Source organism: Erinaceus europaeus, chromosome 13, assembly GCF_950295315.1.
Source record: "Erinaceus europaeus chromosome 13, mEriEur2.1, whole genome shotgun sequence".
NCBI classification, from domain to species: domain Eukaryota; kingdom Metazoa; phylum Chordata; class Mammalia; order Eulipotyphla; family Erinaceidae; genus Erinaceus; species Erinaceus europaeus.
Window position 1 is genome coordinate 64228803 of NC_080174.1, and position 27379 is coordinate 64256181.

General features: G+C 38.2%; 1 protein-coding gene across 4 annotated transcripts in view; it reads right to left on the reverse strand.

Moving 5' to 3' along the window:
* The window catches only part of CCDC30 (coiled-coil domain containing 30), a 121311-nt gene that overhangs the window by 55487 nt on the left and 38445 nt on the right, over nt 1-27379 (reverse strand). The window contains exons 2-5 of one of the 4 annotated variants that reach the window (XM_060206092.1): nt 20141-20238; nt 16182-16319; nt 13234-13403; nt 5627-5867 (exon numbers count right to left, since the gene is read on the reverse strand). The exons of 2 other annotated variants lie outside the window; for them this stretch is intronic. In XM_060206092.1, coding sequence (XP_060062075.1) covers nt 5627-5867; nt 13234-13403; nt 16182-16319; nt 20141-20182 — 591 coding nt within the window. In that variant the 5' untranslated portion in view covers nt 20183-20238. The remainder of the gene's footprint in view (nt 1-5626; nt 5868-13233; nt 13404-16181; nt 16320-20140; nt 20239-27379) is intronic. One more of the 4 variants, XM_060206090.1, reaches the window with a different exon arrangement.

A 27379-nucleotide genomic window follows, 5' to 3' on the forward strand; every position in this document is an offset into this window, starting at 1 on the left:
TCATTAGAAAAGCTAGTAAGGGGGTCGGGCGGTGGCACAGTGGGTTAAGCGCAGGTGGCGCAAAGCGCAGGGACCGGCGTAAGGATCCCGGTTGGAGCCCCCGGCTCCCCACCTGCAGGGGAGTCGCTTCACAGGCGGTGAAGCAGGTCTGCAGGTGTCTATCTTTCACTCCCCCTCTCTCACTGTCTTCCCCTCCTCTCTCCATTTCTCTCTGTCCTATCCAACAACAAAGCAACGTCAACGATGGCAATAATAACCGCAACGAGGCTGCAACAACTAGGGCAACAAAAAGGGGGGGAAATGGCCTCCAGGAGCGGTGGATTCATGGTGCAGGCACCGAGCCCAGCAATCACCCTGGAGGGAAAAAAAAAAAAAAAAAGCTGGTAAATCTTTCTAACATTTCGTTTTCCTTCTCTTAAGAGGTAGTTAATAGGGGCCAGGCAGTGGTGCACCCGATTAAGCACTCACATTACAGTATGCAAGGATCCAGGTTTAAGCGTCTGGTCCTCACCTGCAGGGGAAAGCTTCATGAGTGGTGAAGCAAAGCTGCAGGTTTCTCTTATGTCTCTATTCTTCTCTGTCTCCCCCTGCCTCTCTTAATTTCTGTCTCTATCCAATAAAAAATAAGAATATTTTTAAAAAGGAAGAGGTTAATAATGATTTCTGTTAGGTGGCGTAAAGAGATACCTAGTAACATCTCAAGTATAAATAAGGTCCTGAGTTCAATCCCCAGCAGCCAATGTACCAGAGTGATATCTGGTTCTTTCTCTATCCTATCTTTCTCATCAATAAATAAACAAATTCTTTACAAAAAGAAAAGAAGTTGCAAATAGAGTGGGGGAAGAGAGCATAGTGGTTATGCAAAACCTGAGGTTCCAAGAGCTCAGGTTCAATCTCTACCACCACCATTACCAGCCAGAGCTGAGCAGTGCTCTGGTAGAGAAAAAAAAAAATACAAGCCATTCATTCAGCCAAGTAGCCAACATAAAAGAGTTTCTACTTTTTCTTATCATATATATTATCTAACTTGTAGACTGTTATTAAACACACAAAGACTAATTCAGGCTACCAGAGCCATAGAAGAGAGCAGAATAAAGTACTAGAGTGAGATATATATGTCAACAGATTTACTATGGAAATTATTCTCTAGAGTCCCTATTTATTAATATGTAAATTAAAGTCATAAGAGCAGATGATGCTTACTGCTTTTTTTATCTTAAGGAATTTGTAATTCTTAAGGATTAAAGCTAGTTGGAACCTGTATTACCTAACTACATAGGCTTAAAACCTAGCTTTTAATATTTTAAAAATATTATTGCAATACAACAAATAACAAAGTTTATATAATGGTCTAATGACAAGAACATTGTGAGGCTGGGTGGTGGCGCACCTGGTTGAGTGCAAATGTTACAGTATGCAAGGACCCAGGTTCAAGCCCCCCAGTCCCTTACCTACAGGGGAAAGCTTAATGAGTGGTGAAGCAGTGCTGCAGGTGTCTCTGTCTTTTTCCCTCTTTATCACCCCCTTCCTTCTCAATTTCTGGCTGTCTCTATCAAATAAAGATAATTAAAAAATTAAACAAAACAAAAATATTGCTATTGAAATACTGGGTTGTTGGAAAAATGGTATGTTTTCTATATAAAAATACATCATGAATTTTCTGACAACCCAATAGTTATGAATGTGGATGGAACAAGTCATCAAAACTGATGACTGTCAAAGTCTGCTTGCTCATCAAACAGCCTTCTGATTTTATCTTTCCTAGCTCTCCACAGGCAAATAGGTCTGCCATCAAAATATATCTAAGTAATATTTACAATTAAGCGTAACAGGAGAATAACTGACATGATGATTTTAACAGTACTTTTGAAAGTATAGTTTAATGTCAAAACAGACATATAGATGTGTGTGTTGTGGGGGGAACTAATTCATCTAATTTGTAGCCTGCAAACCTAATGATGAAAAGCAAGAAAAAAAAATTTACCAAGAAAAAAAATTTACCAAGATATCCTATGACAGGTACTTTGGGAGGAATTTGGGGAACTAGCTAGCCTTCCTTAGAAAATTAGCATGATAAAATACTTGTATCCTTTCCTTGAATCTCACAGCATATGGAAGCAAGTAACACAGCAGCTAAAAGGTCAAGTTCCAGAGCAGACAGACCTGAATTCCACCACAATGTATCATTCTGACCAAAATTATTTAATCTCTCTATAGACATAATTTCCTCATCTATAAAGTAGCAACAAGGGGGATAAGTGGTGGCACACACATTACCAAGTATAGGGACTCAGGTTAGTACCCCTGCTCCCCACTTGCAACGAGTGGTGAAGCAGGTCTGCAGGTGTCTTTCTCTCCCTCACTCTATCTCCCCATCCTCTCTCAATTTCTCTCTGTCCTATCTAGTGAAAATTAGGGGTGGGGGTAGATAAAATGGCCACCAGGAGCAGTGGATTTGTAGTGCTGGCACTGAGCCCCAGCAATAATGCTGTTGGCGATAAAAACAGTCTCAACAATAATATTCCTGCCATATTGTAATCATTAGTATACATAGGATACTGAATACAGTGTGCTCAGAGCACAATCAATGTTTGATAATGTAAAAAAAAAATTGGAGCTATGTTTTAAACTATAAAATAAAGATACTGTGATGGCATACTCCGTTGAGCACGTTATCATTAACAAGGATCTGAGTTCAAGCCCCCACTCCCCACCAGTAAAAGGGAAGTTTCACGAGTGGTGAAGCAAGTGTGCAGGTGTCTATATTTTTCTCCTATCTTCCCCCTCCACTCTCAATTTGTCCTATAAAAAATAAAATAAAGGGAGTCGGGCGGTAGCCCAGCAGTTAAGCGCACGTGGTGCAAAGCACAAGGACCGGCTTAAGGATTCTGGTTCAAGCCCCCGGCTCGCTTCACAGGTGGTGAAGCAGGTCTGCAGGTGTCTATCTTTCTCTCCCCCTCTTCGGTCTTCCCCTTCCTCTCTCCATTTCTCTCTGTTCTATCCAACAGCAACGACATCAATAACAACAACAATAATAACTACAACAATAAAACAAGGGCAACAAAAGGAAATAAATTAACTAATTAAAATAAAAGAAAAGAAAAAGAAAAAAAATACCGGTGAATTGCAGAAATTAAACCCCAAAGTTTACTTGTGGTGACAAATGATGCCACAAAATACACATGAACAATAAAGTTCATAAATTCACTCATAGGTTGTATTGTTATGTGGAAAACTGAGAAATGTTATGCATGTACAAACTATTGTATTCACTGTCAAATGTAAAACATTAATCTCCCAATAAAGGGAAAAAATTTTAAAAAAAGAAAAAATTCACTTATAAAAGAAATATGTACTCCCAATTCTTTCTTTTTCTATGTACTTACCATTTATAAGCACTTCTTAAATTTTGATTTCTGCTGTATATTTCCTTAAATTTATACATCATGAGATTAAGAAGATACCACACACAGAGATAACAGCTAGATAACTAGACTTTATACCTTGACAACAGGAGTGAAACTGACAAACTATACAAGCACAAGAACTAGGAAACAGAACAATAAATAGCCATCAATAAGCAAAAGAACAATAAACACAGAGGCTCTAAGATTATCACTGCTAGAAACAGGCTGGGAGTACAGATTGACCTGCCAGTGCCCATGTTCATTCAGTGGAGAAGCAATCACAGAAGCCAGACCATCTACCTTCTGCAGTCCATAATGATCCTGGGTCCATACTCCCAGAGAGATAAAGAATAGGAAAGCTTCCAGTGGAGGGGATGGGATATGGAACTCTGGTGGTGGGAAATGTGTGGAATTTTACCCCTCTTACCCTATGGTTTTGTTGATATTTTCTATTTTTTATCTTATAGATAAATTAAATTAATTGAATTTTTAAAAAGACAAAAGGACTAAATAATATATTTTAAAAATAAAATTATCACTGCATAGCACACTGCAGAAACAGTCTGTCTACAATATATTTTCTTCCTTGCCTGCTTAAAGTAAATGCAATAATGTGATGATATTTTAGGGGAATCCGAAATTCAAAATACAAACATGCTATTTTTCTCATGCATCCCACATCTATTGATATATTACTTACTGCTATGGCTTAACAAAGGGCCTAGCATATCATAGATATTGCTTAGTTACTTGTTTGAATAAATGAGTGAAAGCTATTTCAACAACTGACAATCATTATTATGGAAAAATTACTGAACTATGCTAGAGTCAGTGAAATCTTAGGGGGCTAGCACTATTTGCCCCTTTGCTCAGATTTTTTCAAATAATTTACATATATATGTTATTTATTTTTTTAAACCAGACACTGCTCAGCTCTGGCTTATGGTTGTGCAGGGGACTGAATTTGGGACCTCAGAGCCTCAGGCATGAGAATGTTTGCATAACCATTATGCTATCTCCTCTACCCCAGTATTTTTTATATATTTAATATTCACCACTTTCTTGGATATTGAGAAATTATTCTTCAAATAATGGGGAAGAGTAGATAAAATTAAAATAAATGGGCAGGGGTAGATAGCATAATGGTTATGCAAAGAGACTGTCATGCCTGAGGTTCCAAAGTCCCAGGTTCAATCCCTTGCACCACCATAAGCCAGAGCTGAACAGTGCTCTGATAACAAGAAAAAAATAATAATCCCAGGGTTACATTTCAATTTTTTATTATCTTTATTATTAGATAGAGACAACCAGAATCGAGAAGGTAGGGGGTGATAGAGAGGGAGAGAGACAGAGTCACACCTACAACAATGCTTTACCACTTGCAAAGCTTTCCCCCTGCAGGTGGGGACCAGGGACCTGGGTCCTTGTAACATGTCATCAACCAGATGCATCACCATCCAGCCCCCAGGGTTATATTTCTAAAATTATAAACCTTATACTATAGAGGTATATTAATCATTTTATGTTCCGAATGAAATCTTTTCAAATTTTTGTGACTACATTGATCATCTCCTGTCCCAGCCATCTACAATGACCCTACTCTAATGAAGGAACTGACTGGAAGTTGTAAAACTAACTTTCTTTTAAAATTTATTATACTAGTGATTTACAAGATTATAATAGAAGTATGATTTCTACACCACTCCTGTCACCAAATTCTGTGCCTCCACTCCTTTCACAGTAACCACTACAGTTCTCCCAAATGCATAGATATGGATTAACTTCTTTTTGAATACCCTACTCTCCTCTGCCCTTCTGATCAAATCCAGTCTCTCTTATCTGTCAAAGTACATTTAAATATTCTTTCAAATGTGTAGTTTCCTTGTTAATTGTGATCTGACCAAATCCAGTCTTTCTTATCTGTCAAAAGTGCATTTAAAAGTTCTTTCAAATGTGTAGTTTCCTTGTTAATTGTGATCTGTCTAATTTTCAAGCTCTATAGCTAAATCTCTTTTAAACATACTTTTGACTTTAGTTCTCTTTTTTTTTTTAAATTAAATGGCAGACTTAGGCCAGTTTGGGTTGTTACTTTATTATTAGTCAAGTCACAGTTATGATACTGCTCAACAAATGTACACTAATAGTCATGTAACAATTATGTTCATATCCACAGTCCAGTCAGAAGAAATAAACCCAGAGTTTATATTCAAAGCACCTACCTGGGCACTACTGTCATCTGAACTATCCCCAGAGCTCTGAGACTGAAGGAAGTTCTGATTTATACGGACCAGCTCTTCTCTAAGCCTTACAAAGTCCTTAGGCTTCAAGGTCAACGGTTCTTCATTTTGCTTATCTTGATTCTGTGGTGAATCTTCCTCTGTCTGACTCTCTCTTGGAAAAGCACCCTCCTTTACTGACTCCTCTGGAATTTCCTTCTGTTCAATGTGTCCTAATTTGGGACTTGGTACAAATATAATTATAAAATCTATCAAAATGTTTATTGCAGCAACAGAACATAGTAACATAATATGGAAAAAAGTAGCTACCAGTCAAGAAAGTACTAAAAGTAAAATTATCAACTCTATAGGAGAATTCTGAGAACAGTGATCTCATTTTTAAGTTTTAAAACTCAAATTTTTAAGTTTTAAAAACAAATGAGTCAGTTTTTACTCACATTCAGAGAGGTGACCTATCATAGATGTTTGTCTATATGCAAACAACCTGTTTAAGTTATTATTTTCACTTTTTCAACTTTTAATATGGCACTGGGCAAACACAAAGATTTTTTTTAATCATGCAAAAAAAAAGCACTGGGCATGAGGGCTACCATAAAATGTTAATTTCTGTTTAAACGAGCTTACAGGTATATGGAGAATAGTATGAGTAAATAATGATTAGATAAAACTAGGAGCTTCATTACTCGGGTGAGACCTTTCCTTTCATAGTATACTCTAATTTCATCTCAGGTGATTCACTTTCTAACAAAGTCCCAAAACCTAGATATACACCAGTTTCTGTGACAGAGAGCATATGTTCACACATATCCATAAACTACTGCAAAATATATACCTGAAAGCAGAAGTACACTAGAGTTTGCAGTGAGTACCCCCCTAACACTTCCTCTCCACGATTCCAAGCTCTGGGTCCATGATTGCTCAACAATTTGTTTGGCTTCGTATGTTAACTCTCTTTTCAGTCACCAGGTTCCAGATGTCATCAGGATGCTGGCCAGGCTTCCCTGGATTGAAGACCCCACCAATGTGTCCTGGAGCTCAGCTTCCCCAGAGACACACCCTACTAGGGAAAGAGAGAGGCAGACTGGGAGTATGGACCAACCAGTCAACGCCCATGTTCAGCGGGGAAGCAATTACAGAAGCCAGACCTTCCACCTTCTGCAACCCACAATGACCCTGGGTCCATGCTCCCAGAGGGATAGAGAATGGGAAAGCTATCAGGGGAGGGGGTGGGATATGGAGATTGGGTGGAGGGAATTGTGTGGAATTGTACCCCTCCTACCCTATGGTTTTGTTAATTAATCCTTTCTTAAATAAAAAAATAAATAAAAACTAGGAGTTAATAATCCTGTACAAGCTAGATGAATATAAAGGTAGGAGTGTGCTTTTATTTAAATATCTGTGTGTATTTTGTTGGTGGTAATGAGTGGTATAGATTAAAATAGGAAAAATTAAGGTGGGGGACTGGGCAGTGGTACACTGGTTAAGTGCACATAATACTAAGCGCAAAAACCCAAGCAAGGATCCTGGTTTGAGTCCCAGGCTCCATACCTGCAGGAGGATGCTTCATAAGCAATGAAGCAGGTCTGCTGCTGTCTCTTTCTCTCTTCCTCTCCATCATCCCCTCCTCTCAATTTCTTTGTCCTATCCAATAAAATGGAAAAAAAAAATGACAGGAGCAGTGGATTCATAGTGCTGGCATTAAGCCCCAGCAATAACCTTGGAGGCAAACAAACAAACAAAAAACCGATAAATTATGGTGTTCAGGCTTACTTAATAAGATGGATTGGACTGGAGAGACAGCATAATTGTTATGCAAAAGGTTTCATGCCTGAGGTTCTGAGTTCCTAAATTTAATCCCCAACACCACCATAAACCAGAGCTGACCAGTGTTTTCTCTGTTCTCTCTCTCATTAAAATAAAGGTAAGATAAGGGAGTTAAGCGCTTGTGGTGCAAGGATCCCAGTTTGAGCCCCCAGCTCTCCACCTGCAGGGGAGTCACTTCACAGGTGGTGAAACAGATCAGCAGGTGTGTATCTTTCTCTCCCCCTCTCTGTCTTCCCCTCCTCCCTCCATTTCTCTCTGTCTTATCCAACAACAATAACTACAACAAGGGCAACAAAATGGAATAAATAAATAAAATATTAAAAAAATAAAGGTAAGGTAAAATTGGTAAAAGTCTGGAGAGAATATATTTTAGAAAGATTATTTGGATACCATGTGGCAGAGAAACTATGTAATAACCATGGTGGGGATGAAAAGAAGCAATGGATTCTAGAGATGTTCAGATGACAATAGTTGTTTACGTAGTGCTTAGCAACAAGTCCAGGCCTCATGAATGTGTGATACCTTTGAGTGATTTCTTTAGCCTATTTTTTAAGTGTTTATTTGTTATATAGAGAGGGAGAGGAGGGACCCCAAAGTACTGCTCCACCATCCATGAATCCCAGGTGTTCCCATGTAGCACTGGGGATGGAACCCATCATCTTATGCAAGGAATGTCACCTCCCTGACCCCCAGAAGGCAGCATTAGTAAAAAGCTTGCTATTAAGTAAAAAATAAATTAATTCATTAAAAATTAATTAATTAAAAATAGTTTATTGGATGTGGCATGTGAGAGAAGGAATCATGAATGGTATCTGGATTTCTTCCAGGGACCATTGGACAGTGGGGTGGTAGTAGACTCAGAAGGGGGAATGTGAGTATAGACTAGAGAGATGCCTGGGAGAAGATAATGACAGAATAACAGGAGCAAAGATGTTTCAGCATGGTGGCTCAGAGAGAAGGGGTAAGTGAGAACAGTAAGTTCATTCTAGACAGAAGCCTAACAGTTTGTAAGGAACTAGCAGAGGAATGGCAGCCTGAACAGGAGGCTGAGGAGCTCTAGAAGGGGAGAAACTAAGAGACCAAGAAACCAAAAACCACAGAATTCAATGGGAGAGAATACACCTTCAATGGTTAAAGAGTGTGGGTAAAAAGTATAGTGAGGACAAATATGCTGATTTTATTTTTATTGCATAAATCTTAAATTTGTAATTGATATGCAGACTCTCTCAAAAGCCTAAATCAAGTAGATCAGAAGCAACCAATAGCACAGCTATATACAAGATACTGGTACTATACAGCAAACCCTAACAAAAGGACTTTTCAAAGTTAACCCAATTACCAAATAATGTGATGATAACATTAACTATCCATTGTCTTTTTGAACCCTAAGACAGCAGGAACCTCACATCTCCACTATAGAGCCTCTACTTCCCCCAGTCCTGGAACCCTTGGATAGGGCCCACTTTCCCGTATGCCTCTCCCAAGCCATATCAAATAATATTGCATCTGCCGATCACAACCTAACCAACGCAACCTCAACATGCTTCACTTCAGACTGTGTCCAGAGACTTCACGTGTGGAAAGACAACCCTTTAGCTTCATTACTTGGGTGAGACCTTTCCTTTCATAGTATACTCTAATTTCATCTCAGGTGGTTCACTTTCTAACAAAGTCCCAAAACCTAGATATACACCAGTTTCTGTGACAGAGAGCATATGTTCACACGTATCCGTAAACTACTGCAAAATATATACCTGAAAGCAGAATTACACTAGAGTTTGCAGTGAGTACCCCCCTAACACTTCCTCTCCACTATTCCAAGCTCTGGGTCCATGATTGCTCAACAATTTGTTTGGCTTTGTATGTTAACTCTTTTTTCAGTCACCAGATTCCAGATGTCATCAGGATGCCGGCCAGGCTTCCCTAGACTGAAGACCCCACCAATGTGTCCTGAAGCTCAGCTTCCCCAGAGACACACCCTATTAGGGAAAGAGAGAGGCAGATTGGGAGTATGGACCGACCAGTCAACACCCATGTTCAGCGGGGAAGCAATTACAGAAGCCAGACCTTCTACCTTCTGCAACCCACAATGACCCTGGGTCCATGCTCCCAGAGGGATAGAGAATGGGAAAGCTATCAGGGGAGGGGGTGGGATTTGGAGATTGGGTGGTGGGAATTGTGTGGAGTTGTACCCCTCCTACCCTATGGTTTTGTTAATTAATCCTTTCTTAAATAAAATTTAAAAAGATCAAGGGTTCATGTGCTTGGTGAGACATGCTAGGTGATCTATCTCCTGGTTCCAGAATATGTGGTTTTATGAATATATATCACATAATAGAATATTATTCAGTTAAGGAAATCTTGCCATTTGAGACTATATACATGGACCATGAAGAGAGACTTACGTTAAGTGAAATTAGATACTATATAGATACTAATTACATATTACAAATTAGTATCTAATTACAAATTAGATACTAATTACACACTTATATAAGTGTGTAATCAAAAAAGAAAGAATAGAGCTCAGATACAAAGAATAGACTAGTGGTTGTCAATAGTAGAAGATCGGGAAAAATTGGCAAAATGGCTAGAGGGACTTGAAAGGTACAAACTGGGTCAGGGAAGATAGTAATGTTTTTGTACTACACTTTCATATCTGAGGCCTCATGGTCTCAGGTTCAGTCCCTGGTAACACCATAGACCAGTGCTGATCAGTGCTCTGGTCTCTCCCCTCTCTTAATAAAATAAAATAAAATAAAATAAACTTTTTTAAAGGTACAAACTTCTTATCTATAAAGATAAATTAATTTGGAGGAAATGTACAGAAAAGTATTATAGTTAATAATAGAAATATGCATAGTGGCAGATGCTAGGTAAACTGTGGTGACCATCCTGTAATAAAAGCAAACACTGAATTATAATTATAATATTGTATGTCTGAAACTAACACAGTCCTATATGACAACTACACCTTAAGTGAACTCATAAAAGTTTAAAGGATCCCGGTTCAAGCCCCCAGCTCCCCACCTGCAGGGGAGTCGCTTCACGGGCGGTGAAGCAGGTCTGCAGGTGTCTATCTTTCTTTCCCCTCTCTCTCTGTCTTCCCCTCCTCTCTCCATTTCTCTCTGTCCTATCCAACAACAAAGCAACGTCAACAATGGCAATAATGACCGCAACGAGGCCGCAACAACTAGGGCAACAAAAAGGGGAAAAAATGGCCTCCAGGAGCGGTGGATTCATGGTGCAGGCACCAAGCCCAGCAATAACCCTGGAGGAAAAAAAAAAAAGTTTAATGGAATAAAAATAGCCAGCCTTAATATAATTTCCTTCTATGTATAGTGGCTATGTAGACATGGAAGAAGAGTAGCTTTCATTATTTCCCACAGTTAAAAGATAATGTTTAAATGATTCTTTTATTGATTGGGTCCATAGAGTTTGCCTATATAGCCATATTTAGAGCAGGGAAGCCAACGAGTTCTCTCACTTAGAAGAAATGATGAGCAGTGCTCTCCAAGGGACAATCCTGTGCTAATGCCATTTTACATCTTAATTAGTGGTGTTGATAAATGAATTGCATGCTCATGAATTAGTTAACTAAGGGGAATCAGTAATACCTTAGAATATAGGAGTCTGGGGGGTCGGGCGGTGGCACAGTGGGTTAAGCGCACGTGGTGCAAAGCGCAGGGACCGGCGTAAGGATCCCGGTTCGAGCCCCCGGCTCCCCACCTGCAGGGGAGTCGCTTCACAGGCGGTGAAGCAGGTCTGCAGGTGTCTATCTTTCTCTCCCCCTCTCTCACTGTCTTCCCCTCCTCTCTCCATTTCTCTCTGTCCTATCCAACAACAAAGCAACGTCAACAATGGCAATAATAACCGCAACGAGGCTGCAACAACTAGGGCAACAAAAAAGGGGGGAAAATGGCCTCCAGGAGCGGTGGATTCATGGAGCAGGCACTGAGCCCAGCAATAACCCCAGAGGAAAAAAATAAAAATGAAAAAAAAAAGAATATAGGAGTCTGATTTACAGAGATTTTGGTGGACTAGAATCCATTAAAATAAATGCCTCCCAAAAAACAGATGTATTTTTTTCAAGAGTCATTAAGAGTAAATGAGTATCTTATAAACTAGTGGCAAACTGAATAAGCTTTTTTTTTATAAAAATATTTATTTATTCCCTTTTATTGCCCTTGTTTTATTGTTGTAGTTATTGTTGTTGTTGATGATGCTGTTGTTGTTAGGACAGAGAAAAATGGAGAGAGGAGGGGAAGACAGAGAGGTGGAGAGAAAGACACCTGCAAACCCGCCTGTGAAGTGACTCCCCTACAGGTGGGGATCCTTACAAGAGTCCTTGTGCTTTGCGCCATGTGCGTTTAACCCGCTGCACTACTGCCCAACTCTCTGAAAACACTTTTAAAAGTAATAAACACAATTATGTGTTATTCACTGTTATTTTTACATAAGATGTAACATTAGCAATAACAATATGTATTATGTAAAAAATTATCGGCAAAAGTAGACTATAGGTAAAAAATAACATGAAAGGCCTGGTGGTGGTGCCTTCAGTTAAGCACACACATCACAGTGTGCAAGAACCTGGGTTTGGGAGTCAGGTGATAGCACAGCGGGTTAAGCACAGGTGGCACAAAGCACAAGGACTGGCGTAAGGATCCTGGTTTGAGGCCCCAGTTTCCCACCTGCAGGGAGGGTCACTTCACAAGTGGTGAAGCAGGTCTGCAGGTGTCTATCTTTCTCTCCCCCTCTCTGTCTTCCCCTCATCTCTCCATTTCTCTCTGTCCTATCCAATAATAACAACAACAACAACAAAAACAACCGAGGGCAACAAAAGGGAATAAATAAATAAATAAATATTAAAAAAAAAAGAACCTAGATTCAAGGCCCCAACCCTTCCTGCCAGGGGAAAGCTTCACGAGTAGTGAAGCAGTGCTTATAGGTGTCTCACTTTCACTTTATCACCCCCTTCCTTCTTGATTTCTCTGTTTCTATCCAGTAAATAAATATTAAAGGAAAAAAAATCTTTTAAAAATTAACATGAAGCTGAGAACATATCCTGTGGCCAGCATATCTCACCTTAGGGACTAGAAAACCTACTATGAATATGAATTTTCTCCTGTCCATTAACATAGCTCTTTACCTGAAAATATTTATTACCAAAGAAGCCAGGTTCAAGATCCCAGTCCCCACCCCTGCAAGGAGGAAGTTTCATGAGGGGTGAAGCAGTACTGCACGTTGTCTCTGTGTCTCTCCCTCCCCTCTTAATTTTTCTCTATCCTATCAAATAAAAAAGAAAAAAATGGTTTCTGGGAGTGGTGGATTTGTTGTGTAGGCACAGAGCCCCACTGATAACCTGGTGGCAATAATAAAAGGAAGGAAGAAAGGAAAGATGTTCAATACAGAGCAAAAACCCAAATCTCTCTGCAAAGTATACTATTAATTATGTAAAAAGTAGATACACATTTATGGATATCAACTACAAGAAAGAAAAACTAGGAAATTAATTTCTCTCCCTAGTGAGAATGATGGGTTATTATAGTCACCTTATCCTTCCATACTTTCTGAATTTTCTACAAAATACTTTTAAAGAAAAAGAAACTATAGTAGCAAATCAAATGAAAAGCTCTCTTTGGAGGCATGGTTTTGTCTAAAATTTCCATGCACATCATTTGGAAATGAATATCAAATTCCTATAGTTATCAAGCCATGTAAAATGCAGATGATTAATGAAATATGGTATTGTTGCAATTTACCAGAATTCCTCTCTCTCTTCTTTTGGGCTTTCAATCTCTACTTCCAAAATTGGTACTTTAGACAGAAGATCTTTACAGGAATTTTCATTTGCAATTAAATTAGCGGCTTCAGTTTCTCTTCCTATAGTAAAATGATTTAGTTGTTCAAATTCATATGAAAGCTTCAAGACCTGTAAAGTGAAAAGATATTCTATTTTGCATATTCTTAAGTATAATTATGAAAAGTATATTAATTCCATTAAATTCTTAATTATTGCCTTAAATATTTTACATCCACATTTATATCCAAATTGAAGTCTTCTTTCAACTTAATACTTTGCAATTGTTATAGATACTAATAGATTTTTTTTTTTTTTACCATAGGCATACGGGTTCATATATTATGGTTTTTAAAGCCATTTTTCATTTGTGATTAATAGTGGTTTACAAGATTATAAGACTTTGTAAGACTACAGGGTATAGCTCCACGTTACCTATGGTTGTTCTCAAAAAAGCTATCTTTGATCTCTAAGAGTAGCTTCTCAGAGTACTGTTTTATTTATTTATTTATTTATTTATTTATTTTTGCCTTCAGGGTTATCACTGGGATTTGGTGCTGAGGCACTATAAATCCACGGCTCCTGACAGCCATTTTTTCCTTTTTTTTTTTTTTTTTTAATTGGATAGGACAGAGAGAAATTGAGAGGGGAAGGGGAGATAAAGAGGGAAAGAGAAAGACATACACCTACAGACCTGCTTCACTATTTGTGAAATGTCTTTTCTGCAGGTGGGGAGCCAGTGCTCATACCTGGATCCTTGCAGGGGTCTTTACGTTTAGTACTACATGCACTTAACTGGGTGTGCCACTGCCCACTCCCCCTTTTTTATTTATTTATTTATTTTTTTTATATTCTAACCTTCAATAAGCAAAAAGATGTGCTTATATAGTTTTACAGTATCATCACACATTTTTGTTCTCAAGTTTTAGATGTCAGTGTTTCATAAAGAATTACTAAACTGCTGTAAGAAAACATTAGAAAGAATATAAGATATGTATTATATAGAATATTTTCTTCCATCTGATTCTTTTTGTCTGGAAACATTTGAAAGTGTGAAGTTTGCAGATTACCATAGAGGTTCTCAAGATTTTGCTTATAAGAGTATTACTTGAGGAATTTTTTTCAAGCTTTTATTTATTTATTTATTTATTTATTTATTTATTTATTTATTTTCCCTTTTGTTGCCCTTATTGTTTAACATTGTTGTGGTTATTGATGTCGTTGTTGGATAGGACAGTAAGAAATGGAGAGAAAAGGGGAAGACAGAGAGGGAGAGACAAAGACAGACACCTGCAGACCTGCTTCACCACTTGTGAAGCGACTCCCCTGCAGGTGGGGAGCCGGGGGCTCAAACCAGGATCCTTCAGCGGGTCCTTGCGCTTTGTGCCACGTGTGCTTAACCCACTGTGCCACCGCCCGACTCCCTACTTGAGGAATTTTTTTTTATGGAGTCTTACATTAACCTCCCTACCTCCAGATTCAGAATCAGCGATCTGGGTAGGGAAATGGTGGTTGAAATTTCAAATAAGTCTCTCAGGTAATTCTGATGCAAGTGGATATTTTGAGAGTTACTATTGCTCTGTTAGATGATTTAGCCAAACATTTGTTCAGGTCTTTGTTTTGTTTTGCTTTTGGACTGAGTCCTTTCCTGCAAGGCTGCTCTTCAGAGCTTTATATAAGATGAAAGAACATCTTCAGAATGTAGTAGAAAGGTTGTGAGGCTAGCTCTCAGAATGGAAGATGACTCTTCAACAAAGAATTGCACTAATACAGACAACTTGCCTAACTCACATTCTGATTCTTCCAGAAAAAAAATTAAAAAGCTAGTTTCTACAAGTCACTCTGATTCCAAAGAACACAGTGAATTTAAAGATCAAAATATGTTAAGAAATTCCTGTTTCAATAAAGTAAGGACTACAAAAGTTGGATAAGGGCAAGAGACCGGCACACTTTATTGATGGCTTTCTTGGCCACTACCAGACCACCCCATCAGTTGGGGTCCTAGTCATAGCATCCTGGGATTCCCACATAGATATGATGGGCCTAGACCTCTAATAGATCCCTCTCTCCGCCATCTCCATCAGTAACAGAATCTTGGACCCACCTATGGGCCTCTACTGGGGCCCCACAGTTAATGGTATATACAGACTTTTCCCATATTTGGGAGCTACTCTCTTTCTTGATCCAGTTTTCTAGTCCTCTTTCCAACTCTGACACCATCCCCTCAGACAATACCTTTAACCTACCTGCATGGTAGTTGTTGGGCTCAGGCAAAAATTAGTAAAGTCATGTGGCCCTTGGAATATACATAAAATAGACTTCCTAGCTTTTTTCCAAAATGGAGACCCCAAATCCCTATATTCTTACCTTTAGGTTCCTGATTATTAAACAATTTGCTTTGCTTTATATTTTAATACTTTTCAGCCAGGAAGACTTAAATAAATAGATAAGATATAGATGTTTCTGTCATTTTTTAGCAAGGTTACCTTTTAAGTTTAAAACACTCTCTTCTAAAGTGAAACAAGGATACAAATAAAGATTTGAAACAAACTTTTTGTCAGAATACATTAGTGTCAAAGTAGAAATAATAACTTTTGATAATCAATTTTAAACTACAGCTTTTGATTGTAATTTTTTAGTGTTGGTTTCTATAGAACATATAACTAAAAATTAAACCACTGGGAAGCTGATTTAAAATTCTTAGATTAACCCTATGTGAAATATGGTTGAAGTACAGATATTTATCCTGAAATACAACTTAACTAACAACCCACACAATCTAGAAGTTTATTTTACAACAACAAAAGGAACTCCAATTTTTAAGTAATTTCTTATGAAAATTAATTTCTTTCTATCTTGTCCTCATAAAAGACATGCCAAACATTGAACATTTCAATAACCCAGTCTCACCTTTATCTCTAATTCAGAATTCTCTTTTTGTAACAGGTCATATTCTATTAAAAATTTGTCTCTGTCTTCTGATGCCCCTGGAAGACTTTGGATTTCATTATAGAGGAATATAAGCTCTGATTTTGACTTTTGCAATTCCTGATTAATAAATGAAAAGATTTAGTAAAATAAGACTATCCTTATAAAAGATATTTCTAAAAAAGAAGCTTTAAGATAACTCTGATAATTCTTTTACTGTTTTTAACATTTCAGTTTTTCTGGCAGGCAGACTCTTTTCTACAATAGTTAAGACAAAGATAAATTCATTAACTAAATTAACACACATTAATTAAACTGGACACATTCCATTTTCATTTCTCACAGACTGAAAGGCTGCATTTTCTAGAGCCATTTCTACTTTAAGCATGACTTGTATAGAGATAATTTCTTTACCATTCCATGAATTAAATAGTTTATATTAGCAATTTTAAAATGTGTTCTTTTTTTAAAGTTACCTTTTCCAGAACAATGTACAATGTGGGTGGTTTACCTTTTGTCTTGACAATCCCATGAGGTAGGGTTACTGAAACTGACACTCAGAAAGCTAAAGTATCTTGTCTAAATTCACAGTCAGGAAGTAGTAAAGCTGAGATTCAAATGGACTGACTGACATCAAATTCTGTGTTATTAACTATGAGCTATGCTGCCTTACTTAATTTGTGACTTAATCAGAAGGTGGTAAAATAGCAGTGTGCTGCTTTGCCATGTGCGCAACCCAGGTTTGAGCCCAGTCCCCACTGCACTGAAGGAAGCTTCAGTGCTGTGGTTTCTTTCATTTTCTTTTTTCCTTTCTGTCTCTATTTCTTTTTTAAAAAATGGTTACTTAATCAACTAGAGTTTCTTCTGATCCTCTGATATTTTTTTCTATATCCATGAGTGAAAACATCTAAGTTAGATATAGATTTTTATTGATTTCTACATGGATGACATGGAGTATAGTGTTCAATTGGTAGATGAGTGGAGGTTGAGAACCATTCTATTGTAACCTATATAGGTAACAAATGATGTAGAATTTAGGGCATGGGCAGATAGCATAATAGTTACACAAAGGAACTCTCATACTTGAGGCTCCAGGTTCAATCCCTGCACTACCATAAGCCAGAACTAGTCAGTGCACTGATTTAAAAAAAAAAAAAAAAAGATACAGAATTTACTGTAGGAGAGGAGCTACTTGGCATTTCCCCCAAAGCCCCCAAGATCAGATAGTGGAGAGAATGTTAACCAAGAAAGGCATTGGGCAAATGGCAGGAAAGGCAGGGAGAAGCCATGTATAACCACAGGAGGAGAGCAGATGCTATTTTCTCTCTCCCATAGGACATTCCTGTATGTCTTCCAGAAGGAATCTGAGGTCTTACACTGGATGTCACCCACCATGCAAACTAACTGTCACTGTTCTCTAAACTGATGATCTAGACTTCCATAAACTAATCCTTACAACTTTCTTCCAAAAAGAGGCTGGTTATGTCTCCTAACAGATTTTCCCAAGGAGGCGAAACAAATGGTTCAAAGGAGAAGACAAGATGGGACTAGGTGGGAACACACATTACAGTGCACAAAGACCCAGGTTCAAGCCCCTGGTTCCTACCTGTAGGGGGAAAGCTTCATGAGGGGTGAAGCAGGGCTGCAGGTCTCTCTCTGTCTCTTTTCCTCTCTATCTATCTCCCTCTCAATTTCTCTGTCTCTACCCAATATTAAATAAATAAATAAATAAATGAGAGACAGTCTATGATTCTGTGACTACCATAATAATTGATAACCTATGATTTATTATTATTATTATGACTAGTCCTGGGATTCAGTTTGGAGAAACAATAGTTACTCATTATTAATAGAAATATACATTTTAAAGATTCAATTTATTTTAAGAAATGATCAATTACATGAAATTCCTAAATTAGAAACACAGAGATTACACCCCAAGTGGCCAAATACCTCACTTCCAACTTTCAAAGACTTTTGTATATTATCAAGATTAGATGTCAACTGATAGCTCCTTTCTTTCTCTTTTGACAACTCACTTCCAAATATTTCAGTTTTTTTCTTGACTAATTTTCAATATCTGTAAAAAGCATTTCACTCAATTAATTCTACATACATCATAATAATAAGTTTTTTTTTTGTTTGGTTCAATTATCAAGTCACAGAAGAGGTATGAACCTGGGAAACTAGTTCATGATACCATAGTTCCTAAATTTCCTCACTAAGCCTACTTTCTCAACTGTAAAATGGAGCCAACACTTGTTCTATATACCTTGCACTCATGAAAGTACTTGTAAAAAAGTGATTTTGAAAGTAGTTCTTGAATTCTAAACACCTACTAAATATGAGACATTATTGAGTTCTTATCAAATTAATTGATAGTAACTGCAATAAAGATAGCAGCTACTATTTAGTGCTTACCACATGCCCAACATTATGATAAATGTTTTGCATACATTATCTCATTGTTTCCCCAGGACTCCCATGAGACTGGAACTATTACTATATTCATTATATAAAGGGCATAGGTGAGGCTCAGATATACTAGGTAATTTTCCCAAGGTCATGTAGCATCAGGATTCAAACCAACTTTAACCAAAATAGTCTTACCTTTTAATATCTATCTATTCAGACTTGCCAAAGTGCATTTTATCTTGTGTACAAAAAACTATTAGATAATTAAATTGAGGTCAAAGTGCAATTTATTATTTTTTTAAAATATTTTTTATTAATTTATTTACTGACTAGAGAGAGACAGAGAACTTGAGAGGGGAAGAGGAGATAGGAAGAGGGAAAGAGGGATATGTGGCACTGCTTCACAGTAAAGCTCTCTTTCTCTGCAGGTGGAGACTGGGGCTTGAACCTGGGACCTTATGCATTGTAATATGTGTGCTCTACCAAGTGAGCCACCACCCAGTCCCCCAAAGTTCAATTTACTGAATACACGGTGAGAACTAAGTTAATTCTCTTCATACTGCTTTCAAGCTACAGAAGTTTCTCTATTGTCAGAGCACACCTGTCAAATAAAACTGTATTTCTACAGATGAGTCAGAAAGCAGCATAAAATTGACACATCTGTACTATAACTTGGGAAATGAAGAATGATATTTCAGAAAGGAATTCTAATAGCCCTGCTCAACTACTTCCTCAAACTTACTTTTTAAACTTTTTTAATGTTTTATTCATTACTGGATACAGACAGACAGGAACTGAGAGAAGACAGAGAGGGAAAGAGACAGAGAGACACTTATAGCCCTGCTCCACTGCTTGTGAAGCTTTCCGCCTGCAGGTGGGGACCAGGGGATTGAACTTGCAACCTTACATACTGCAATATGTGTGTTTAACAAGGTATGCCACCACCTGGCCCTGCACAATTACTTCCTGACAGGGGAACCTCTGAGTCAAGTTATTTACTTTTCTTAGCATCAATGCTTCATCTGTAAAATAGAGATAACGGATATTTTGTTTACATAAAGTACATTTATATTATCACCAGATTAATCTGCATTGTCATATTTGTTCTCTTAAAATATTTATTTATTTATTTATTCACTTAATGAGAGAGGTCAAAGTATATTTCAGGCCTACATGGTGTTAGGGTGAAGTTGAAACTAGGGTTCCATGCATGTAAGTGCTGAACTCAACCACTGAACTATCTATCCCCCAGGAAAGTCCACATTTATTCTATAATCAGGCAATACCTATAATTCATCTCTACAATTTCAAGATACTATTTTATTCTAAATTATTTTAAGGTGCTCCTTCATGATTATTCCTAGAGAGCTTTCTGTAACTACTCATCATAATTACAGAATACAGACTTATTATTTCTAGGGTATATTTTTTCCCTCTGGCCTAGTTTTAGTAATTCTTAGGCGCTTTTATGGAGTTAACTTCACCTATATTGAAAATACTACTAAAACTTTTGCTTTAATTCTTACCTCATTAAAATCTTGTACATTCACTGTCTCTTGATCTTTCATACTGTTTCTCTTCTATCTTCCTATATTACTGATAACTCAAGTTCTAAGACAGAAATCTTAATCCAAATAAATAATCAGTTAACATAAATACATACATATGCCATTTTTAAAAATACTAAAATGGTAGGTTATATTTCTTAAGTGTTCTTCCCTTTGATGACACCCCTGACACTGCTCCAACAAATTCTCTTATCTGGTCTTGAATCCATTGAAAAACTGCCTTATTAAATATTTGAGCCCCTTTTTTGGTGGTGAGTATGATGTAAGGATTACATTTATATAATCCTATAACATCATAAACCATTAATAAATCATTAATAAAAACACATATTTGAAAATATTTGAGCACTTGATCTACCGTCAGCTGAACCAAAGAAAACAAGTATTAGGGAAAAAAAAAAACCACAGCTGGGGGTGGATAGCATAATGGTTCTGCAAAGAGACTCTCACACCTGAGGCTCTACAGTCCCAGGTTCAATCCCCCACACCACCATGAACCAGAGCTGAGCAGTGCTCTAGTAAAAAAAAAAGAAGAAGAAGAAGAGGGAGTCAGGCGGTAGTGCAGCAGTTTAAGTGCAGGTGGGGCAAAGTGCAAGGACTGGAGTTAGGATCTCGGTTCGAGCCCCTGGCTCCTCACCTGCAGGGGAGTTGCTTCACAAGCGGGTCTGCAGGTGTTTATCTTTTTCTCTTCCTCTCTTTCTTTCCATCTCTCACCATTTCTCTCTGTCCTATCTAACAATGATGACGACAACAATAATAACCACAACAATAAAAACAAGGGCAACGAAAGGGAATAAATAAATAAATAAATAAATAAATATTTTTAAAGAAAGAAAGAGAAAAAGAAAAAACACTACGGCTAGAGAGACAGAATAGTGGTTATGCAAAAAAACAAAAACAAACAAAAAACAAAACAAAATAAAAACTCTTGGGGGGATGGTGAAGAGGGAGGGATGTGACATAGTCTTTTGGTGGTGGGACTGGTGTTTATGTTCACTCCTATTAATTTGTAGTCATATAAATCACTATTTAATTAATATGAGAGGGGAAAATTAATTGAATGTCTCAAACTTTTTAATACACAGACCATAGGCTGAGTCTTTGAAATGTTGACTTTCTCAAAAGCTTAGACCAGGAAGAACAGAAGCACAGCTATATGCAAATAATATCAAAGGACATAAATTATGGTAATGGTGTGTATGATACAGCAAATCTTAACAAAGGGATTTTATAAAGTTAACCCAATTGCCAAATAATTTGAGTATAGCAATAACTATCTATTGTCTTCTTAAACCCTGAGACAGCAGAAACCTCCCACTTCCTCTATAGAGCCTTTATTTCCCCAGTCCTGGAACCTCTAGAGTGGGGCTCACTTTCCTGCATGCTTCTCTCAGTTCATACCAAATGATATCATATCTGCTGATCCCAACCTAATCAACACATTGAGTACCACCTCGGTATGCTTCATTTCAGACTGTGTCCAGAGACATCAGGCATGGAACATCAACCCTTCAGCCTCATTATGTGGATGAGACCTTTCCTTTCATAGGACACTCTAATTCCATTCCAGGTGGTTCACTTCCTAACAAAGTCCCAAAGCTTAGATACTGACCAGGTCCCATGAGATAGGGCATATGTTCACATATATCCATAAATTAGGGCAAAATATATACCTGAAAGCAAAAGTACACAATAGTCTACAGTGAGTCAGTATGAAGTTCATAATGAAATAGTGTCTACTTAGACTTAGCCACACACCTCACCTATTTCACTCGCTCCCAAGCTGTCCTTATCAAAGCAAGGACTGCAAAAGCTGAATAAGGGCAAGAGACTGGCATACATTTTTAAATTTCTTAATGTTTTACATTCAACAGTAAATACAATAGTTTGCACATGCATAACATTTTCCATATAACAATACAACCCCGTCATCCTTTTTGGACCTATATTCTCCCCCGCCCCCACCCCAGAGTCTTTTCCTTTGGTGCAATACGCCAATTCCGAGACTGGCATACTTTAACGATGACTCTTTAGTCACTACCAGGCCACCCCATCAGCTGGGGCCCTATTCGGGGAGTCCTGAGATTCCCAAACAGACAAGATAGGCCTAGATCTCAAATAAATCCCTCTCTCCATTGTTACTGGTCACCTATATCAGGAACAACAAAACAGACCCCTTTGTGGGCCCCATAGGACCTTGCCCTCAACTTGGATCAACAACAGTAAAGAATGTTCCAACTTCTGAAGGGAGGCTGAACAACATACTCTATGCTACACCTGAGGAAGTTGGGTCCTGAAATTGGGGCAGCTTGGAATGTTCCTACTCATGACCACAGAATGTGAGCTCAGATCTACAGGGATGCAGAGGTCACATAGGCTCCTAAGCAGAGTATGAGCCTCAGATCACATCAAATCATTGGGGTTTACAGTCAGTGTTATTTATACATCTTTCCCATATTTGGGAGCTACTCTCTTCCTTGATCCAGCTTTCGGGTCCTTTTTCCAACCATGACATCATCTCCCCAGACAATAACTAGGATCCACCTGCATATCAGATTTTAGGCTCAGAGAAAAAAACTAGTACAGCCACAGGCCCTTTGGAATATAACTAAGATATGCCTACTAGCTATCTACAGAATGGAGACACCCCACCACCCCAACTCTTCATCTGCATTACTCCAGCCTTTAGGTTCATGATTAGTCAACAACTTCTTTGGCTTTATATGCTAAGTCTCTTTTTAGCCACCAGGTTCCAGATGCTAGCATGATGCCTAACAGACTTCCCTGGACAGACAACCCCACCACTGTGTTCTGGAGCTCTGATTCCCCAGAGCCCTGCCCCACTAGGGAAAGAGAGAGGCAAGCTGGGAGTATGGATCGACCCATGTTCAGCGGGGGAAGCAATTACAGAAGCCAGACCCTTTCACCTTTTGCATCCCACAATGATCTTGGGTCCATACTCCCAGAGAGTTAAAGAATAGGAAAGCTATTAAGGGAGGTGATGGGATATAGAGTCCTGGTGATGGGAACTGTGTGGATTGTACCCCTCTTATCCTATGGTTTTTGTCAGTGTTTCCCTTTTATAAAACAAAACAAAACAAACAAACAAAAAACTCACATGCCTGAAGCTCTGAGGTCCCAGGTTCAATCCCCAGAACCACAATAAATCAAAGCCAAGTAGTGCTCTTGTCTCTCTCATTAAAAAAATAATAATAAAATATTTTTAAAAAGAAAGAGAAAACACTACAGAATTTTGATAGTTATGAATTAACAAAGCTGCTAGTTAACTTTTTAAAAAATCTTTTTAATTTTCAACAATTAAAAAATATTAATTTTTATGAGAGAGACTAGAGCACAGTTCAGCTCTGGTTTATCTACTGAGGATAGAAATGGGGAGCACTGGAGCCTCAGGCAAACAAATCCTGTGTTTTATATACTGTACTATCTCCCTAGTCCTAAAAACTTTTCAAAATATTGTGGGAGTCGGGCTGTAGTGCAGCGGGTTAAGCGCAGGTGGCGCAAAGCACAAGGACCGGCATAAGGATCCCGGTTCCAACCCGGCTCCCCACCTGCAGGGGAGTCGCTTCACAGGTGGTGAAGCAGGTCTGCAGGTGTCTATCTTTCTCTCCTCCTCTCTGTCTTCCCCTCCCTCTCTCCATTTCTCTCTGTCCTATCCAACAACGACAACAACAATAATGACTACAACAATGAAACAACAAGGGCAACAAAAGGGAATAAATAAAATAAATTAAAAAATATATATATTATTAATTTCTCACGTAACAAAATTGTATGTAAAAAGTTAGTATTTAGATGTAATTTGGAAACATTAATATTAATTTTATTCAGAATTAGACTTAGACAGAAACTTAATTCAGATTTTTAGATGAATTAATGGATTAAAATATCCATTTACATAGACTAAAGAACTGATGTAGGGAAGAATTTTACTGAACTGAAATTTGGAAAAAAGTGTTCTAGAGATTTGCTTGCACTTCTAGAATCATTTTGTACCTTACTGCCATATATATACTAAATTAGCCTACAAATTAAAAATAATTTATTGGCTTGGTAAAGTTGATTATCAATAATCTATTTTGCTCATTATTAGTCCTGATAAAATAGGGCCAGCAATCTCAAATTGATGAGTTGAAAAAAAAATTGGAAACGTCATCATAAGCTGTCTTGTAGGCCACTCCTGGAACTTGTCCTTCCTATAAAGCAGCAATGGTAGGGACTGTCCTACTCTCTGAAGGGAGGCTGCATCAGCCTACCCTGCCACTTGAGGAAGACTGTTTCTGAAATGAATGCAGCCTAGAATGTTCCCAGCTGTGTCCATGGACTTTGGGATCAGATCAACAGGGACACAGAGGTTACACAGGTTCCTGTGCTAGATATAAATTATATGGGCCCTGGGTCAGGTTGATGGGGTAAACAGTTAATTTTATTCATAAATTTTCTTCAAGTTTTGGGAGCTATTATCTGTCCTGATCCAACTTTTTAGACCTATTCTCAACCTGACATTATCTTCCCAGAATATTTTTGTCTACCTCCATGTTAGCTATCAAAATTAAGCAAAAACTATGAAAGTCCCCTAGGAATACAGGGGACCTGAAATAGACATCCTAGCATCTTTCCACCCCAAGATCCCTAGTCTCATCTGCTCTGTTCCTACTTTTTTAGTTCCTATTTATTAATCATTCTGTCCTGCTTTATATTTGTCTTTCAGTCACCAAGTTGTTGATGGTATCATGATTCCATCTTGACTTCCCTGGGCAGATGACCTCACCAATGTGTCCCAGGCCCTCACCTCTCCAGAGCCTTACCCTACTAGGGAAAGACAGAAAAAAGCTAGAGGTATGGATCAACCTGTCAATGCCCATGTCAAGGTGAGAAACAGTTACAGAAGCCAGAACTCTCACCTCCTGCACTCCAGAATGAATTTTGGTCCATGCTCCCAGAGGGTGTTGAAATGATAGGGGAGTATGACCAGAGGGCTCTGAACTCCAACTCCATCAGGACCCAGAGAAAGAACAGGAAAAAAGGACACTCAGAAGTAGTAATAGGTGTAGATATGGCTTAGGAAGTAAGAGAAGAAAGGACTATAGGGGAAAAAAGGGCAAATATATATAAATACAGAGATAGTTATATAAATAATAGTCAACCCATATCTATAATCTTGGGAGAACTACTGTAGCTTCCAATGGAGGAAATAGGGATACAGAACACTGGCGGTGGGAACAGTGTAAAATTATATCCCTGTTATCTTGTAATTTTGTATTTCAATATTAAGTCACTAACACTTTTTTAAAGATATTTATTTATTTATTCTTTTTTGTTTCCCTTGTTTTATTGTTGTAGTTATTATTGTTGTCATCATTGTTGGATAGGACAGAGAGAAATGGAGACAGGAGGGGAAGACAGAGAGGGGGAAAGAAAGACAGACACCTGCAGATCTGCTTTGCCGCCTGTGAAACAACTCCCCTGTAGGTGGGGAGCTGGGGGCTCGAACCTGGATCCTTACGCGAGTCCTTGCGCTTTGCACCACCTGTGCTTAACTCACTGCGCTACTGCCCGACTCCCCCACTTTTATTTTAAATGGGGAATGCTACTGGAAAAATGAATACTAAAATTCAACTATAACTTCTTTGAAATTATTTTTTAATTTTTTAAATTATTTTTTAATCTTTTAAATTTATTAATTATTGGGTAGAGATGGGGAAAAATTGAGAGAGGTCAGAAAGAGAGAGACCTGCAGCCCTGTTTCACCATTCATGTTCCCCAGGGGACCAGGGGCTTTAAGCCAAGTTCTCGTGCACTATAATGTGTGTGTTTAACCAGGTGTGCCACTGACTGGCCCACTTCAATTGTGATTTTTTTGTAAAGAATTAATTTATTTATTCATGAGGAAGATAGGAGGAGAGAAAGAACCAGCCATCACTCTGGTACGTGTGCTTCCAGGGATCGAACTCAGGACCTCATGCTTGAGGTGGCACAGTGCCTTAGCCACTGTGTCACCTCCCGGACCACTCAACTGATTTTTTAAAATACTCCTAACTAGGGGCTGGGTGATGGTGCACTTGGTTGAGTGCACATGTTACAATGCACATGGACCCAGGTTCGAGCCTCTGGTCCCCAGGGGGAAAGCTTTGCGAGTGATAAAGCAAGGCTGCAGGTGTCTCTCTGTCTTTCTCCATCTCTATCACCCTCTTCCCTCGACTTCTGACTGTTTCTATCTAATAAAGATTAATAAAAAAGAGTAGAGCAAGATCTAAAATAAATAAATGAATAAATAAAATACTCCTAACTAGTAATATATAAAGACCTAAGAGTCATGCTGACTTCTTAGAAACACTATAAAAGGTAGAAGAGGGTGGGGGAGATAGCATAATGATTACACAAAGAGACTCTCTCATGCCTGAGACTTCAAAGTCCCAGGGTCATTCCTTATACCACCACAGGCAGAGAGAGCTGTGCTGTGGTAAAAAGAAAAGAAAAGAAAAAATAAATTAAAAGATAGAGGAGGGAGTCGGGCTGTAGCGCAGCGGGTTAAGCGCAGGTGGCACAAAGCACAAGGACCGGCATAAGGATCCCGGTTCGAACCCCGGCTCCCCACCTGCAGGGGAGTCGCTTCACAGGTGGTGAAGCAGGTCTGCAGGTGTCTATCTTTCTCTCCTCCTCTCTGTCTTCCCCTCCTCTCTCCATTTCTCTCTGTCCTATCCAACAATGACAACAACAATAATAACCACAACAATAAAATAACAAGGGCAACAAAAGGGAATAAATAAATAAAATAAATATTAAAAAAATTAAAAAAAAAGATAGAGGAAAGGATATATTCTTCCCCCAAAGCAGTTTGTTCTTCTTCATTAGTCACTATCTGCGGTGGTGATTTATTATATATATGTGGATGCATGTTATACTCAAGGGAAGCCTTCTTAGCTTCAATCTCAAAGCACCTATAATGCTTCACTATAAAGGGTGGAGAACACTTCAGCTTTTAAAATTAACCCCTCCCCCATTTTCCTTGTGCTTGTACAACAATATCATGTATTTTAATGCTGCAACTTCTGAATTTTTCAAAAGGATATATATTTGACATGTACCATGAGTTGTGGCATACTAATATGGCATTACATTTAGGAAACTTATATACTAGTTCATAAAGCTAACGGCCAAAGTTTAAAGTAGAAAAAG